The 18,772-nt window shown below is 38.2% G+C and overlaps 1 protein-coding gene across 3 annotated transcripts in view; it reads right to left on the bottom strand.

The window, feature by feature from the left end:
• The window catches only part of LOC143279770 (rho-associated protein kinase 2-like), a 42,242-nt gene extending 24,645 nt beyond the window's left edge, over window positions 1-17,597 (bottom strand). For 2 of the 3 annotated variants that reach the window (XM_076583906.1, XM_076583907.1), the window contains exons 1-13: window positions 16,761-17,597; window positions 13,418-13,499; window positions 12,433-12,533; window positions 11,708-11,767; window positions 10,550-10,627; window positions 9,831-10,006; window positions 9,107-9,191; window positions 8,561-8,705; window positions 7,843-7,981; window positions 4,681-4,772; window positions 3,896-4,055; window positions 2,662-2,722; window positions 256-276 (exon numbers count right to left, since the gene is read on the bottom strand). In XM_076583906.1, the coding sequence (XP_076440021.1) occupies window positions 256-276; window positions 2,662-2,722; window positions 3,896-4,055; window positions 4,681-4,772; window positions 7,843-7,981; window positions 8,561-8,705; window positions 9,107-9,191; window positions 9,831-10,006; window positions 10,550-10,627; window positions 11,708-11,767; window positions 12,433-12,533; window positions 13,418-13,499; window positions 16,761-16,877 (1,317 nt within the window). In that variant the 5' untranslated portion in view covers window positions 16,878-17,597. The remainder of the gene's footprint in view (window positions 1-255; window positions 277-2,661; window positions 2,723-3,895; window positions 4,056-4,680; window positions 4,773-7,842; window positions 7,982-8,560; window positions 8,706-9,106; window positions 9,192-9,830; window positions 10,007-10,549; window positions 10,628-11,707; window positions 11,768-12,432; window positions 12,534-13,417; window positions 13,500-16,760) is intronic. The other variant, XM_076583908.1, reaches the window with a different exon arrangement.
• Between the last annotated feature and the right edge of the window lie 1,175 nt (window positions 17,598-18,772).

Raw genomic sequence — 18,772 nt, 5'->3', positions numbered from 1 at the left:
TCTACATGTCTTTTTCATTCCCTTTGAGTTTTTCCCTTGAGGATTCCGTTGTCTACAAACTGAAGTTCTAAAACATGTAAAATGACAGACCAAGGTCGTTCTACCTTTAGATACGGACACTCACTGTAACACAAACTAAACTGATCACAGCAACAAATTACAAAAAATGATAAATATCTGTCGCTTACATTAATTATAAAAAGCATGCAAACAAAAACATATATTGACCAAGGGTAAACTGTCAAAAGAACTTACGTCTACAACATCAACTGACAGCTGAAACATTCAACATAACTCCCTTTAGCAAACTGATAAGCATTTGGATGTACACTCAGACATCCAATTCAAATTGCTATAAAAGACAATTGCCATTACAGATATATTTCTGCAGATACAAAAACTTACATGGTACAGCAAATCAACTCCAATTTTGAAAAAATAATAACCAAAATATATTCACCCTACCAATTTTATGTTTTTAACGCTTTCTATACTAAGGTACGCTATAGTGTACCTCATGTGCACAACGCTTCGTTACTGTGGTACGCTATAGCGTACCGTGAGTTTAAAGATTCAGTTCACAGGTTAACGGTTTTATGCAAAACTAAACGACACAGCTCTGTGCTACAGTCATCCAAAAGTCCACCTGTACTTTTATTGTGGCTGAAAATGCCTTTGTTTGAGTACAATACATGCGAGCTTACAGTCACCCTTCTCGCTTGCTCGATCGATAAGATGGTGTCTCCGTCAACTTTGGCAAGTACTATGGGTCATAGTCGAATGCAAACTAATTCTATAGTGGATATCCACTGTGCATATGTATTTGCCCATTCAATTGCTACAATTAGGAAGTGTCTATTTTACAAAAGACCACATCTGTAAAATTTCTTTTATATGAGAAAAACTGATCCCCTTTATGTCAGTTGTAAAAAACACTGATTTTTTTCAAAATATAATAAATCAGTAAATCAGTCTATAATGATGTGAGTGCTTTGAAACTTTGCTCCATTCTATTCTTTATATCATCACAAAATTTCACCGCTGTATGTAATTGCATTCTTTTTTTCTCTCTCTCTCTTTTTTTTTAATTTTTTTTTTTAATAGATATTTTTCTTCTAAAATAAACAAACAGCCAGTACAGAGTACAATGAAGGAAGTCATCGGGCAGTACAGTTTGAGTTAATTTCTTTTTGGTTCTGTGATTTTTTTTCCCCCAGTAAACTGACATGAATTTAAGAGAATGCTTCATAAAACTAACTTAGAAGAATTTGTTTAAAAGCAGAACATCCAGAGACATCAAAACATGCACACTTTAACAGAAATTCTCTACAAACGTTTTGTAGAGTTTAAGTACTTTTGGTTCATCATAATTGTCACAGCTTACAATTCATTAAGTTCAAGATGAAAGATCCCTTTACTAAATGTCAATATTAAAAGCTTATTACTCCCACATGCACAGCTGAATTATTGCAATAAAGACACTTTTTCTTTTTAACAAACACATGCCAAACCAAAACGATGGAGTGGAAGATGGAAATAAGTGAGTCATGCTCTGTCACAAGAGTACATGTGTGCATCAAGGATATGTTGAACTGATACATGTACCTATAGATTTTTTTGTACACAATGTTTATGAGAGTGCTTATGTTGAACATGGCAGTGAGTGCACAATGGAAGAGACCAATCCTGCATATAAAATATATAATTTTTGTTCGATGGAAACATGACATGATCATTAGTGATGTCAAAATTATGCACACATTTTATGTCAAGATTTAAATGTCATGCAAAACAAAAAGGCAATCAAGAATGCTTGAAATACAGGAGGATACAAAGTTGTTTCCAACACTATTTCACATGAAAAAAAATATATACATTTAATTATAAGAGAACACATTAGCAAAAAAAATACACACATACACCATACACACACTAATTGGAGCACAAACAAATGAACATTTTAGTAATATATTGATTTTTTCTCAATCAGGAGGAGAATTTACCTACAGTCAATAAAAAATCAAATAAAGGCAATGAGGTCCCTTGTTTCTGCTACTCTCTACGCAGAGGGGGAGCTACAGACTATTTCAAGCACAATTTGCATTTTTGTTTTTGATTTTTCATTTCCCACCAGAAATATTGATTGCAAAATGGTAATGTTACGATCATAAAAGGAAATTTTTCCTTAAAATGATGTTTAATTATACATATTTACCGTGACCATTCCTTCTTGAGTGACCACAATCAAATGTTGATTATTCTGTCACTGACCTACTGGTGCAGACTCCAGCAGGGGTCTAGATTCCTGTCCTGTCCAAACTACTACTCCGCCCATGTGGAGAAATCAAACATACCTGATGCTAGTAGTCTCCTTTGGTCTCCTTTGGTATATTACAAGCACAAAACTGTATTTGACTTCTGATTCATCCACAGCGCAAATGAAATTCAGTGAAAATCTAAAATAATACATCCATAGCCTCTGTAACCACAGGCATGCCAACCAGCGATAACTCTTCCAAGATTGTCTTCTTCCTTTTTAGACAATTCCCTGTAGAAATGGAAAACAAAATAATTATTAAAAAAAACAAAAAAAACCCAGAGCAATGTTGAGCAAAAGAATCATGAGTATAAGCGTTTACACTGCATGCAAATTGTCCTTACCACAGGTCCGGCAGCAGCTGCAGCAGGGGGGACAGATCTGGAACCACCAGAGCTCAGCAGTCTGAAAAGCACCAGCAAAAACTTAAAAACCAGACATATATGTGAAGTGATGGCCTAGAGGTAACGCGTCCACCTGGGAAGCAAGAGAATCTGAGCGTGCTGGTTCGAATCACGGCTCAGCCGCTGATATTTTCTCCCCCTCCACTAGACCTTGAGTGGTGGTCTGGACGCTAGTCATTCGGATGAGACGATAAACCAAGGTCCTGTGTGCAACATGCACTTAGCACACGTACAAGAACCCACGGCAACAAAAGGGTTGTTCCTGGCAAAATTCTGTAGAAAAATCCACTTCGATAGGAAAAACAAATAAAAACTGCACGCAGGAAAAAATACAAAAAAAGGGGTGGCGCTGTAGTGTAGCGATGCGCTCTCCCTGGGGAGAGCAGCCTGAATTTCACACAGAGAAATCTGTTGTGATAAAAAGAAATACAAATACAAATATATGGCTTCTCGGTCAGCAATCAAAACCCAGAAATCTGTCCTCTAAACAACACAAGCCAGCAAACACACACACACACTCAAAAAATAAAAGACCACAAAAAAATGCTGAACTATTCCAACAGAAACCAATTTCAAGGCAAGAATCTGGCGGATGATGGTTTGTTCATTGTGTCACTGATTCAAATGTTCAGCAAGTTTATTCTAATTCAGTATCCTCTTTATAATATTAATATGTAATTAACTCCTTGCTGGTGCAGTTAGTGTCATCTGTCCAAAATTTTCTTTTTCTTCTTCTTTTGACTGTGGACAAAAATTTGAGTATCAAGCTCTCTTCAATCCCCAACATAACGAAACACAATTTCAGGTAATTTTGCAGCCATTCAGAAACACCCAAAGGAATTTCTGCCAATCAGGAGGCGCATAAAATAACATCTAAATGATCTGGAAATCCAGAAGAACTGAATTTTTTTAAATGAAATATTTGAAAAGAATTCCGGATTTTTTTTGCTTTGTTTTTTTTCATTTTTCAAGCCAAATGTGGTGTTGACAGATAAAAGTATTTCAAGACAAAACTAATTTGTAAAACTTAAACCACACAAACACACATGTGCACAATCCATACACACCAACAACCGAACACACACATTTGCGCACACATACACACAGGGTTACAATACAGACTTGCTTAATTAATTTACACGAGAAGCAACCAAACTCAGACCAACTGACTTACAAGTACTCCCTGTTGTAAGTAAAGCCAATGAAGGGAAGGTGATTTCCAGCAAAGGCTTTGGGTGGCTGAAACGTCTCCTCTGGCTGGTCGTCCTTCTCAATCTCATCAAAGTTGCTGGTGTCAACATCACTCGACAGTTCAGGAACAACAGGTGGTACAGCTGGGTGCAAAGTAAAATACACACTGCCTCCAAAACCACCCTTTACTCATAATCAACAGGCTCATGTCATCTATATGAAGAGTACTATTTGATATACGCAATGGTCCAAGGTATAGGGAGTTTGAACCTTCATCAATAATGGAATCATCTAGTTTTATCAAAACAAAAAAACAAAAAAAAAAAAGAAAAAGCAGTGGGAAAATACACAGTCACTCCATGAAAAGCTGTTGGCACGTACTACAAAAGTCATATCCATGACAAAAAGGACTTCTTGATCAGTATTAAGACTATCCAGACAAAAGCTTTTATGAGTTCATAATCTTACTTACGACAGCTACAGCTTTTACGAATTGTGAGTTTATGTGTGCATGTGTTTAAAATTTATGAACATGAGCATGGGCGCATGCGTAACCTGCAACCCAAGTGAACACAAATACATTTTCATAAAGAAATTTGTGTGTGTGTGTGTGTGTGTGTGTGTGTGTGTTGCGTGTTTGTGTGTGTGTGTTGCGTGTTTGTTTGTGTGTGTGTGTCCACGCGCACACTCATGCATTGGTGTGAGAAAAATTAGTGGACATGTGTAGACATGTTGTATACATGCAAAGACACATAAAGCTTCACTTACTTTCACGTATTGTGTCCCATTGCCACGCGTCATTTTTGAAAAATCTATGGGTTTTGATTTCGTCAACACCATTCCTTCCTAGCCTCTCCGTTCTGTTCACAAACAAATTTACTATGCTATAAAAACAAAAGGCAATACAGGTTAACAAATATACAAAACAGTTTATCAAAACCAAAAAATGCAATCAAAATAACAAAAAACACATTTCTGGTTTGGGCATCCTGGAAAGAAAGGCATACCATAATTTTTGGTCTATAAGGCACTTGTTTTTACTCAGATCTGACCCCTACATCATATAGACTGTATGCACCCAATCTGTGCCTGAAAACTAAATTCTGAACACCATTTAGGGCCACCTGACACAACAAACTCAATATATGACAACATCGTTGATCACAACAGACCCTCATGATCGCACTGAACAGCAACACTTAAGTCTTACCACTGTTCAATTTGACATAATTCATGTTCACGATTGAAACAAACTGAAGCCAAATTGCATGCTACACAAAATTTCAACTGAATGAGGTCACAGTTCACACTACAGCCATGAAAAATTAGCAGTGTCTGAGTTGGGGATAAACGTATGTGTGAAAGTAGAGGAAAATCAAAAGTGAACATTTTTCAAAAGAAGAATGCAAAGCAAAATAACAGACAGGACTGAAAATCATGATTCTGATTGAACAAACTAACAAACTGGGGCTTTACAACAGTAACTGAAAGCTGTAAAATTGTATAAAAAAAATTTTTTTTAAAAAGAAAGCAGATAATGGAGCAAAAAAATGGAGTAACAGAGCCGAGTCAACAAGCAGATGGAAGCGAGTCAGATTCCAATCCAGTTTTCCGAAGATGGGGTCACTACTCCAAAACTACATCTGCTGTTTGCAGAGACAAAATAGAGGGCTTTCACTTTACTGCTAGCAGACGCGGCGTATCAGATGTGTGCATCTTATCAAGTTCAAAATAACTTTTTTCTTTGAAAGGATTTTTTTCCCCAAAAAATTACGTTTATCTAACATACTTACCGTGACCCACTAGTGCAGACTCCGGCAGGAGTCTGATTCCTGTCCTGTGCAAACTATTACCTGCCTATATGGAGCAAATTAAAGTAGCTACGGCTGATAACCTCCTGGAAGTAGGTTACCACCCTACAGTATCCCGGACTAGCTTCCTCTTTTGACAGTAATTAACCATAACCATCGCAGTGCACAGAGCCGTCCTCACTTAAGCATGAGACATCTCTCAGGCAGAAATCAATAAACGTAGCAGGGTTTCCCCCCGAGTGGACAAAGGTGAGAGATGAGAACCATGCTGTGACTTCATGGGCTCTGGCAGAGAAGGTGTTAAGTCCCAACCGTGCGTCTGCATACCCGCCTTTAATCACACTGATTGTCCTTCCGGACAAGAGATGTCTTGCTAATGTCACAAGAGTGGTCAAGGTGCCAACTGATGAGCAAGTGTCGAACCTTTCCAATCAAAGAAAGGAGTGGAAATGCCTACACTGTGAGATTGTCTAAAGTGAGCTGGAGGGCGGGCAGTTTACTATCAGGGCCTCAAAAAATGTATGAGGGCAGGCAGATGCTGAACCTCGAAGCAAGGAGGTGGCCTGATCCGATGATTCCACATCGGTTGTGGGCCAATTGGGAATTGTGTTTGAAGGGATCTGTAGCCCCAGAGAGTTTGCTGGGCTTGCCTTAGGCCTGACAGTCACAGATCTGCAGACCTCCTCCATGTGAGCTGACAGGTGATGGGTGTGCCCAACCCCACCCCCAAACCCCCTTTTGTAGCTGCTAAAAGTGACACTGGCCTGTTGCCTGAGCACAGAATGGCAGGCATTTGGCTACAAGAGACTTGAAAACTTGGTGGCTTCTCTGTCCGAGTGTGGCATGTTGGATTAACAAGTGGAATGTTGTTGGCAGTCAATAGGTGGGTTGGATCAGGCTGTGGGAGTGCGCTTCAGGTGCCTCTAGGCTATGGAATCTCTTTCTGTGGTGGAGTTCCTAACGGAAGAGGTTGTCTCCATGAGGAAAGTTTGTACTGAAGGCACTAACTGAGAGAGGGGACTAGATCCATGACTGGCCTCTGGCCCCGTGTGGTATGCTCAACTCAATATTGAGAGAACCCAAGGTAGAGGGCCCAAACGATTGTGATTGCGCCTTAATCTTAGTGATTGTGCCTTAATCTTAGCTTGATTACCCAAACAAGCAAAGTAAGTTTGTGACCTGTTAGAAGTCCTCATCAAATACAAAGCATGAGTGTCAAAGAATCGATAGACAGAAAATATGAAAAAAATTAGCCGTATGAAGAGCACAGGAGCAGGAGTCAAGATGGCTGCCAGAATGAGGAAGCTAGTAAGGAATACAGAAGGGAGGTAACCTACTTCCGGAGGATACTGGCCATAGCTACTTTCATTTTCTCCGCATAGGCGGGTAGTAGTTTGCACAGGACAGGAATCAGACCCCTGCCGGCGTCTGCACTAGTGGGTCACAGTTAAGTATGTGTAGTTAAATTGGTGTTTGCCTTACGCCCTGCAGCACCTTGTAGGTGGAAAATTATGGTAGTCAAGAAAACATACTGGCCTAAAGAGAAAGAACCAGTTATGTGTAAGACTAAGAGTTCACAGGCATTGATGCCAACCATTCTACAGGCTTGTGCAGTTGATAGTCTCTTGACACAGTCTGAGGGATGATCTGCCACCTTGCAAAACCATCCTTTGGTGCTGAACCACATTTTAATTTGCACTTCTCAATGACCCAGACACCCAACAGTAACCTCATAAAGACTGAGCTTGTCTCGCAATCAAGCAAATGGCTGTCCAAAAAAGTCCAGATCAACTTGGTTCTGATTGCCTTCTGATGCTACCAAGATGGTCTTCAAACCCCACACACACTTGAGGCAACTATGTATACAGAATAAAAGTTTCTTTCTTATGAAATATTATCAGTACGATCTGATATTGTAATCTAAATATGGTTTGTCCTTTAATCATTTTAACAGCACATCATTCTTTACCATTTTTTTTTTCTTGACTAAAAAAATACAAACATAGTAACATTTATACCATTTTCAGCATTCAGTCTCTCTAAGAAAAGAAAAAAAAATCAAAACTGTGACAATAGAAGCTAGCCATAAAAATTAAACAAAATTAATCCTGTCACTTACCTGTCTGTCAGGAAAGCACATATCAAGTTTTTGGCATGATCAGACATTTCGATGTCAGTTGGAAAGCTGAGAGAACGCTTATGATCCATAATCTTGCCATACGTGCCAACAAGGGAGTCTGCGTAGAATGGGGTGTCCCCTACAAAAAAGTTCACAAACAGAGCACATTTTTCAAAAATAGTTTTGACATTTAAAAAAAAAAAAAAAAAAAAAAAAAAAACAACATTTGCATTACAATCTTACTGATTCAGTTTTCTCCATTGGTTTTCAAATAATGAAATGGAAAAAAAAACCCAGCAAAACTAAAAAAAACAACAGCAAAACTACTTTGAAATAAATGTACCTCCCTCCTATCTAAGAGAAAAAAAACCCAGTCAAGTTAAAATATGCACAAGAAAACAGCTTACAAATTTGTTTCTTCAGATTTAGGTGAGCAAAGTGACAGCTCCAAAAACCAGTTACAGCAAAATAATCATGCCATTTTGGCAATATAAGAAAACTAGCTGTAAGTGACTTCCCAATAACTAGACTTCCATTCCAGAAACTGTCTTCATATCTGTACAGCCTCTGTCATGGGAGACACTTTATTTTCTGACTTTTCATCAGAGCTGTAAGAAATGGATATTTATGATACATATACATATCTTTTTTTTTTTCTTTCTTATTTTTTAGGAAAAGGGGATTTGGGAGAGGGAGAAGGAGCTCCAGTGCAACTTACCAACCAACATTTCGTATAGCACAACACCGACTGACCACCAGTCACATTCCCGTCCATAGCATGCTTCTCCTCCCTGTGATTTGAGCACCTCTGGAGAAATATAGTCTGGTGTCCCCACAGCTGTGTCAGAATGCACCAAGCCATTCTGTACAAAACAAAAATAAGATTGTGCCTGATGTAAAATCATGCAAAATTTAACTATCTAATAACCTTAAAGTTTTTTAACAAGACATGAGAAGGATACGACAATGGTAAACAAGTTCCATTCTTCAGACACCCAAGCCAGGTCTGGCATTTTTATGTAGACTGAAGACACAGTACATTTTTGTATTGTTCTTGATTTTCACTGAATTAGAAACAATGCACCCTGTCTCATGACATCAATGGATGACAAATCCATTTTGTAATGCATAAACATGTATCTTTTTTGCGAAAATAAGAAGCACCTTTATGTGCCATATTATGTCTCATGCACAGTACACAGCTCGATGTTCTTCGTGAACTTTTCAGCAGTACTTCACTGCTTTTGTGATACCCAGTCCTTACCTCATCCATGCGCATGCAGGTGCCAAAATCGGTGAGCTTGAGATGTCCATGTCGATCAAGAAGCATATTGTCTGGCTTCACATCCCTGCATCAGAACAGGTTCAACAACCTCAGTCCTTCTCTAATCACAGATCACATGCAAGAGGCATTTATATGCTTTCTTCTACTGAGTGACAGATCTTACGAACATACATCTAGTCTCTTCATATAAATGATACTTTTAATGATTAACTCTCTTCATACAACAATGGCTTCAACAGGCAAGTGTACCTTCTTCACTGAAATGAGCATGGAAAGGGCTTTTAAAAAAAAATCAACACACTGAATTCCTTAGTCCACTCCCTGTTTGGGTAGTTTATCATGTTGTTAAACTAGTGAAAGCTATGATCAGTGTTTGCTATTTCTGCCAAATCCTGTAGCCCATGCTGTGAAAACATTTGGTACATAGCATGCATGGATCTCATGATGTGGTAATGCAGACCCAAATATGTCTCATAACCAAAACATTCCATCAAAAGATACTAGATAATAGTCACACACAAAAACTAACAATCAAAACTGATTCTTTCAGATCAGCAAATCTTCAAGGTATCATTGCTCAATACAAACAAAGCAAGCAGATCTAGATGTTTCTAAATTAGTTGTTTTCTAACATGTACTGTAAACCAATGAACTCCATCTTTCACCTGTTCAGTTAACCTGATAACATGGGCATAGGTTTTACCTGTGCACAAACCCCATGGAGTGGATGGCATCCAAGGCTAGCACCATTTCAGCACAGTAGAACTTGGCCCACTTCTCTGGAACGTCATAGTTACTCATCAAGTTGACCAGGTCCCCACCAGGCATGTAGTCCATCACCATGTACAGGTAGCGGGTGTCTTGGAAGGAGTAGTACAACTGTCAACACAAGCATGCTGCCTTCTTCAAGGAATACATTTATCACATCATGATTACATAATATGAGATCTTTTCTCACTAAACATGTTAAAACATAAACTGTCATATACCACCCTAAAAACATAGAAGACTAAAGGCTTCGCCTGCATACTTGAGGAGAACATAACCAATATTCCACAACCAAGTTAAAACCAAGTTAAAATTACTGGCCCAGACAAACAAAGAAACAAAAACAACAAAAACACACAACCACACATAATTAACAGAGATGGGGGAGTGGGAAGAGGTACCTTTAGTTCAGACGGGTTACAAAACTCAGAACAAATGCACGAGTTTTCTGAAACTTGGGAACAGTTGATGCAAGATAGTTTTAATAGTGTAGTCAGAGGGGAGAGTGGCAGTTTATGATTTGAATAGAACACTCTCATCTACACATGCTCATGAATACACACAACATACGAGCAAGCACAGACCCCGAAAACATACTTGCACACAAACGCGCGCACACACTCATGAACACTATCGCATATCAGCCTGCAATACCTGCACAACCCAGTCACTGTTCGCGTGAGCCAGGATCTCCCTTTCTTCCCAGTACAGCGCTGAATCTGATCTTTTTATCTGCAAATAATTAAGCGCAAACACACACACAGACACACACGCACACACACACACACATCTTTGTGATTAATCATGTCAACTGCAATAGAAAACCAAAACAGCTATAATTTCAAATGGTCTGACATCTCAGAAGTACAGGGCACACAGCAGAGAGAACACATAAACACACATTTACCACACACACACACACAATGTATGAAGATTCTTGTTACTTATACCAGTCAATCGCACAGGGCATATCAGGACTGTCAAACCATACAAATGCTCAACCGCATCAACACAAAACTGTCACATCTACAAAAAAAAAACACTAAGACAAACTCACAAAACACAGTTCATGACACAGTATACTGACCATTTAGCTCCTTATGGCAAATAAGACTAGGCCATGCTGAGGACGCCAGCCATTCCGCTTAACTTATCATCCACAGATTACAAAAATTGTAAAAAAGGAAAAAAAAAACAACAACAATACTTCAAAGCCAAACAAAAAATACATAAAGGCCATATAGGCAAATAACACTGCAGAATGGGCAGCTAGTGCCCATCCCAGTGTTTATATCTCACTACCTAATCACCAAAGTCCAACAGCAAAGATAGGGCATCACAGACTGCGGAAAAGAGAGAAATATGTCAAGGCTTGCTTGAAAAAAGAAAGGGGAATGGACTGGGAAGGCAGAAAAAGGAGACAAAAGTGAAGAAAGAATAAAGGCAGAAACAAAGTGATAGGAAACTGAAAAGAGGAAATTTCTAGCACAGAATTTCAAGAAGGCGGGGATGCTATTTATACTGAAAGACCCCTGGCATCCCAACACGGTATATACACATAGAAATAATATATATGCACGCAAACATGCACACACATATCCATGCACACACACAAAACTATGTACACATGTACATATATACACAGAATATGTTTATAAGCAAGCACACATGCACAAATGGTAGACAAAAAAAAAAGTGTGAAGACAGTAAAAAGGCATGAAAACAAATTACAATGCTAATTTTCAACAATTAAAACTGAATATCATTGAAAATGATGCATTTCAAATCATGGTGTATATATATCTGACTTACCATTTCATATTTGCTCAGCAGCTTCATGGCATACACTTTCCGTGTACTTTTGTGCCGTACCTGAAAATGGTTCAAATTTAAAAATTATACTCTCAACAATCAGCACAAAACAGTTTCTCAATCCATGAACAAAAACAAAACTACAATGTTAGTTTACAAATCCAAATGTAGAAGTCACAAGAAGTAAGACAAATCCAATGGTAGAAGGTGTTTGAAATAATACTCAACAAAATGTCCAACACTGTCTAAAGGTTAACATCTTATCACGGCTGTCATCAGATGATCAGTGCCAATTACTTTACTGGTTAGTTGACCCACTGAGGAATTTTCTGCCACATAACAAGAAAATGTTTTGATTCATTCTCCGGAATCTAATCAACACAGACAAACTCTGAAATTCTGAGTCAAAATTTTCCATGTTTGACAAAAATGAATCTATGGAGGTTTTTCACTGAGCCATTTCTAGAAACATAACAACCAGAGACCAATTTAAAAAAAAAAAATGTCCACCATAACTAGGTCTCCCCATCATCTTTAAAAATGTGACTTTTAACCCAATTATGAAAATAAAAATAAAAATACTGCTAATACAATATGACATGGAAAGTCAAGGGGGGCTGGGGAGGGGGGGGAGAGAAAATTTCTACTTATGTTACACTGTTCATCAAAAATTCATACCATGTTTCAAAAACATTTCTAACAGTAATCAATGTTAGTATACTTACCAGTTGGACTTCTCCAAAGGCTCCTCTTCCAATAACCTTGACCACTTCAAAATCATCTGCCCGCATGCGATGAGAGTTGACCACCTCAACACTTTTGGTATCTGAACAACCAGCAGGCAACAGCTTCAGCACATAATTTTCAAACAGCCATCATCTGCCATATCTTGACATCTTTGTGCATGTCTGAGTCTGAATGTAAACAGGTTTGTGTCTGTGCACAAGTATGCATGCTCACAGTAAGTTAGATGGTGAGTGTGCATACACCCTCACACATGTGGGCAGGTGGGTGATGTTAAATAAAATGCGGGTTTAAGCCTTTCTGTGTCTGTAACTTATAAGGCGTCAGCTGACATCCTACACAAAATGTGCCATGTCTATACTACATAAGATGTCCACAAACAGAAGAAACATCCCACATCTATTCTGATTTTCCTCCATTGGAGTTTGGTCCAATGATCACAAACAGACCTTGAACAGCTAGTTTAATATGTCTGGATATATACACACTATTTAAATGAGCATACGTCAGGTGGCGGACCCCTTTCTTCTCAATACTGATTTGCTAACTGGATGACTTTGATATGCAAAAAGGGCTCAGAAACTTTGTCCAGAAAAGACAGTGGTCCCTTGCCAATGGATAAATTGACGCAACTTTGCAGGCTGTGCAGATTATTTTTGTATGGTAAAATTGATATACTTATCTTGTCTGATGATTGGTTTGAAATAAAAAGGACAACAAAGACAAAACTGACAACAATATTTGACACTTTGTCCAGTCCATCTATCCAATCAAACATCAGTTTTGAGCCAGTGACAATAACTAACAGAATGGGTGCAGTACCTCTGTGTAATTTGAGAAGAGGTGGAGGAAGGGGGGAGAGAGAGAGAGAGAGAGAGAGAGAGGAGGGATGTAAGACGACAGATCAAAGACCAGAGAGAGAGAGCGAGGGAGTGGGCAATAACTAACAGTTAACATTATTCTTACATCTGTTGAGAAAGTGTTCCACATTTTTGTTTCGTCGTATGGCAGGATGATCCAAATCAGCAACCAGGGCGGTCACGCCATCCTGATGGAACAAACCAAAATGACATCATTAACATCGTTCTTGAAGTTGAAGTCTCTGGCACTGTCAACACTATTCAATCATAAAACATATCATTATTGATTATATGGAGAAAAAAATTACATATCCATAGACAACAAAAATAAAACTTAATGATTACTGAGACTGAGAGTTGTAATTTTACATAACAGACATTAGACAAACATATGTGGATACATTCCAACTAATTTCACAATACAAGTACTTCTAAATTTATAAGTCAGATCTGTGTAGACATTTCAAGTTCAAGTTCACTATACTGTGACTAGTGTCAGTCTCAGTGTTACTTTTGATAAGATGAAGGTAGATAATTCAGACCATGGCTTGAATTTTGTGCCTTTGTCTTACCAACACTGGCAATAATAACAGTTCTACTTCTTGTTTATACTCAGGGGAAAAAATTCTCTCTCTCTCTCTCTCTCTCTCTCTCTCTCTCTCCTCCTGCCCAAACCCCTGCCCCTTTACTAAAAATTTGAACTAAAAAAGTTAAACTGAATGTTGTTCAACTTGTTGAGAATATGCTTGGTATTGAATACCTTATACCATTACCAGCATCCAGTGGATGCTGTATACTATTATCAACAAAACTGTCCTGATTCACACAAATATTTCTGTTTCTATTTCCACACTTTTACACAGCAAGATCTGTAACTTGTGCAAATTCTGCTATATGATAGTACACAGAGTGACAGGCACATCTACTGATCTAGTAATCTACATTACTACTACACACTAACACAGTATTAATCTTTAGGTATTAATGATTTGCGGTCCATATATTATGACAAGGAAAAGTGATACAAATATTGGCTTATGAAATGGTGCATAACATTAACAATATCTTCAAACTCTTCAGTAAAGTGTGCATTTTTAAGCTGCTATTGGATACCCACACCCTGCAGGCTAAAGGCCACACAAGTTTAGTTTGACTTCAATTGTTCAAATCAAAGTAAAAAGCAAAACTATTTAATGAATTGGTTACTGGTCATATTCTTGAAAAAGCTAAGTCTTCCTACCATGACTGATATACTCATATAGTGACAATTAAATGATAATTATGTCAGAATGCAGCCAATAAATTTGTACTGGGTAAGTAAAAACCAAACAATAACATGCATTTTACACATCATAATTATGTTCATTTGTCATTTTCTGTATGCATACACATTAATACACATGTAAGCAAGTATATGTGTGTATGCGTGTGCATGTGTGTGTGTGTGTGTGTGTGTGTGTGTGTGTGTGTGTGTGTGTGTGTTGTCTGTCTGCCTGTCTTTTGTATTCATTAAGTACTGTGTCAGTGTTAGATCTGTGTCTGCTTGTGTATGTTGAATAATTGTATGACAATGGGAAGCACAAAAGCAGAAATTGAGAAAAGAGAAATTTCACAAACAATGGGAGGTACAATGCCAGATTAGTTTGTACTAACTGATATACTTTCTTTCAAGGTTCTGTCTTACACACACACACACACACACACACACACACACAGGATTTAGAAAACAGATGGAGAATGGTTTCCTTCTTGTTGCTTAGTTCATAACTTTAAAAAGTTTTTCCTTCTGGTTGCTTTATAAGTTAAATACATATCTTTTAAAAGTCAACTCTGTCAGTGTCACAAAGAGTAGGCCTATGCTGATACTATCACTAAAAAAATAACCCAAGTCATTTTGGGCAGGCAGCCAGAATTCAGGTGTGCTCTGAATACAAGCCCTGTCCAATTACAAAAATAATGTTCTCAGTAAGCCTGATTTAAAGCAGTCGAGTACCAGGAATGCCTGATAAATAACAAGGGCAAAACAAAAAGTGATAAAGACAAGTGAGAGAAGAACACATACACGCATGCACGCACACATGCACACGCGCACACGCATGCACTCACTAAACTTCATTCCTGGGCCACTGTTAATTTAAAACACTAAAACAATAAAAGTTAAAATTTTGCTTTCAATGTTTTCCAGTCCAATTTCATCTGCTGTACAGGCAAACAAGCAAAAATCATATTTTTTCAGAAGTGTAAATGAGTAAGTCTTTTCAAGTTTGTTCACAGTGAATCTGAGTGAGCGGATTGATGATTATTGAGTTCACACATTTTCTGCTTTTTCTTCTTCTTTTTTTAATTGGTCAATATTTTGTCCACATAATTTAATATTTAACGTGCATTATTTCCAAGATTAATTTAATCAGTTACATAAATCTATGTGTATTAATTAATCATGCATAGATGTACATGATTTCAACAATGAAGAATATTCATATAGCTCTCTAGTCTGTCTCTGTCACACACACACACACACTCTCTCTCTCTCTCTTTCTCTCTCTGAGTCTCTCTCTTAACAAGAAACATTCATATGACCTGTATTATGTATAACAGTATATTATTATCATAGAATGTGCATGTGTGATAATTCATTGTTACAACACAAGTTTAGAAATATGGAATTGGAACAATTCTATTATGTTATGGGTGGTGGGAGTCTCTTTTTAGTAAAACTATGTATTATGCATTTTACTAATTTTTAGTATGAAAAAAAAAACTTAATTAGGATAATATCACATGATTCACAAGAAAAAATGTCACAAATATTTTTTGTTTGTTTTTTATTTCAAGTAAAGTGAAACTGAGTCAATCACTCTCAATAGATCATAACTGTATTTGCATACAATATGACTTCAAGTGCCACAATGTCTCATTTACAGGATTCAGTGGAACTGGAAAGTTTTAAAATAAATCATTAAGTTCAGTTAAATAGGATTTAAAAAAATGAACTGGTTGCTGATTTTTCATTTGTATTCCTGTCTAATTGTTTCACAACCTTGTACATGTATCTGACATGCAACTCTATAGATGGGGTTGGGGAGGTGCAGGTGGTGAGGAGTATTGATGGGGAGGCAGGGTGTGAGGATGTAAACGTAAAGAGCTTTGAGCAGTATTTATGGAGAAACGCGCTATATAAATGCCAGTTATCATTATTATTATTATCATTGATCAATGCTATATCAGTATAGTGAAAGGGAGCATAAAATGAATAATTCAATAAATTTACATTTGGCAGGAATGTGTGGAATGTCTTACAATTTCCTTATTCTAGTGTCATACAAACAGAAATCATGCACTGCTTCTTCCTTTAATGCCTTTTCGATGAAAAAAACTGAACATGCTATTAAAACATTATATAACACAAAAGTATACAATGATACAGTCATACAACACTGTTATCTTACCAGCAATCCATCCACGTTGATTTCTGATGTCTGGCTGTTGATTTTGTCCTCAAGAGCTGCTATTCGCCGTCGAAACTGAGCATCCGACATCATGCCTGCTTGATGATGTGCCGACATTCAGATTAAACTTTACAACGGTTCCAATTTCTCCTTCTGACCACCAGCTTGAATGAATGCCAGTCAGTCAGAGATTACACCCTGTTTATACCATTCAACGACGGATCAACTCTCAATCGATATCATAATCTAATCATCGCTGTTGATGAAACATCGTTGAACCAAACACCCAGAATCCTCGGTGGCAAGCTATCACACATTAAGACGCTTGAAGATTGTAGCATCACTGCGAATTACGTGGTATTATCGACTGAATTCCGCGTCTACAGCAGCATAGTCTGCTTCTGACAACAATCGTCATCTGTCAAAAGAGCCACCGACTGTCCAACTTGCTCGACAACTCTCGCCTCACGCCCAAAGTTTCCAACAGACCGGAACAATGGTAGCGGCAGGAGTGTCCACGAACTCACTGAAAACTACCAAGACTTCAAGGCTATCATTTCACCATTGTGCAATTGTTGCACGCTTGTCGGCAGCCTTTGCCCCCACTGGCTTCCTCTTGTTGTCGTCCGCCTGCTCTGTCAATCCGTTATGGCGCTCGACATCATTCTACCTTGGAACTAACATACGGACGGTTGACAGGTGTGCATCGTGACACCTGAAAAGTTAAATAGAAACAAAACAGTAACGTAATATCACCTTTACATGGACAGTTTAAAATAAAGCAGAAATGTAATAAATGCAGACACTACAAAACGTTATCGCAAAAGTAATATTGACTTTGTTCGTATGCTCTGCAGTTGACGTGCCACGGAGACTGAGGTAAAGCAGGGGGGATAACTGCGTTCAGGTATGTAATATTTTTTTTTAATAATGGAATCCTCTCTGAAATGAGTCAGACGGTCAAAGGTGTCCTCTTGGTAAATAAAGTATCAATGGAAAGGGCAGTTAGACCTACCATTAAAAACAAAACATCACCGATAATCGAAGTTCGATTGCTTTTAACTTTGTTCATAACGTTTCTTCACAGAGAACATTTAACATCAACATTTAACATTTCATGCAAGTAATCGTTCTATAAAGGGGAGCAAATCCCGTTATTGTTCTTTAAAGACAATATGCTATTTTGTCCCTTTATTAAGTTCTGACAAGAATAAAGTCTCGTCCTCACACAAACACACAAATGCGCCCAAGTGCACGCGTGCATACATGCTCGTTTTTAGTCTTCCGATGGATAGTACGTATGGAACAAAATAATAAAGAACAGACAAGCAAACCGAATGACCAGCTTATAGTGTATATCTCACTATTATGTACATCCTTTCACTCGGCATACCACATGAATAGTGTGTGCATGCCTGCTAAAAGTGTTCGCATCCATGCACAAATGTTTTTGTATACTGTGTGCGTGCTTTTTACTATTTTTTGTGTACATACATGGACGCGCGCGCGTGTGTGTGTGTGTCATTTGTGTGTGTCAGTGTGTGTGTGTGTGTGTGTGTGTGTGTGTGTGTGTGTGTCAGTGTCAGTGTGCCAGTGTGTGTCAGTGAGAGGTGTGTGTGTGTGTGTGTGTGTGTGTGTGTGTGTGTGTGAGTGTTTGAGTGTGTGTGCGTGTGTGTGTGTGTGTGTGTGTGTGTGTGTGTGTGTGTGTGTGTGTCACAGTGTGTGTGCAACGGTGTGCTGCACGGTGTCAGTGTGTGTGTGTGTGTGTGTGTGTGTGTGTGTGTGTGTGTGTGTGTGTGTGTGTCGTCAGTGTGTGTGTGTGTGTCGTCAGTGTGTGTCACGGTGTGTGTGTGTGTGTGTGTGTCAGTGCGCGCGCCGCGTGCGTGACATGTCAGTGTGTATATGCTACCTGCTGAACTGGTGGTAGATGTGATAGAGCATTGTATGTAGTTTTTTTAGATGACTTTCATCTTCTTTTTCCTTCAGGTGAACACTTTCATCTTGTTGAAGAT

This window comes from Babylonia areolata, chromosome 3, assembly GCF_041734735.1.
Source record: "Babylonia areolata isolate BAREFJ2019XMU chromosome 3, ASM4173473v1, whole genome shotgun sequence".
Classification (NCBI taxonomy): Eukaryota; Metazoa; Mollusca; class Gastropoda; order Neogastropoda; family Buccinidae; genus Babylonia; species Babylonia areolata.
This window is presented reverse-complemented; position numbering and strand designations above follow the sequence as displayed.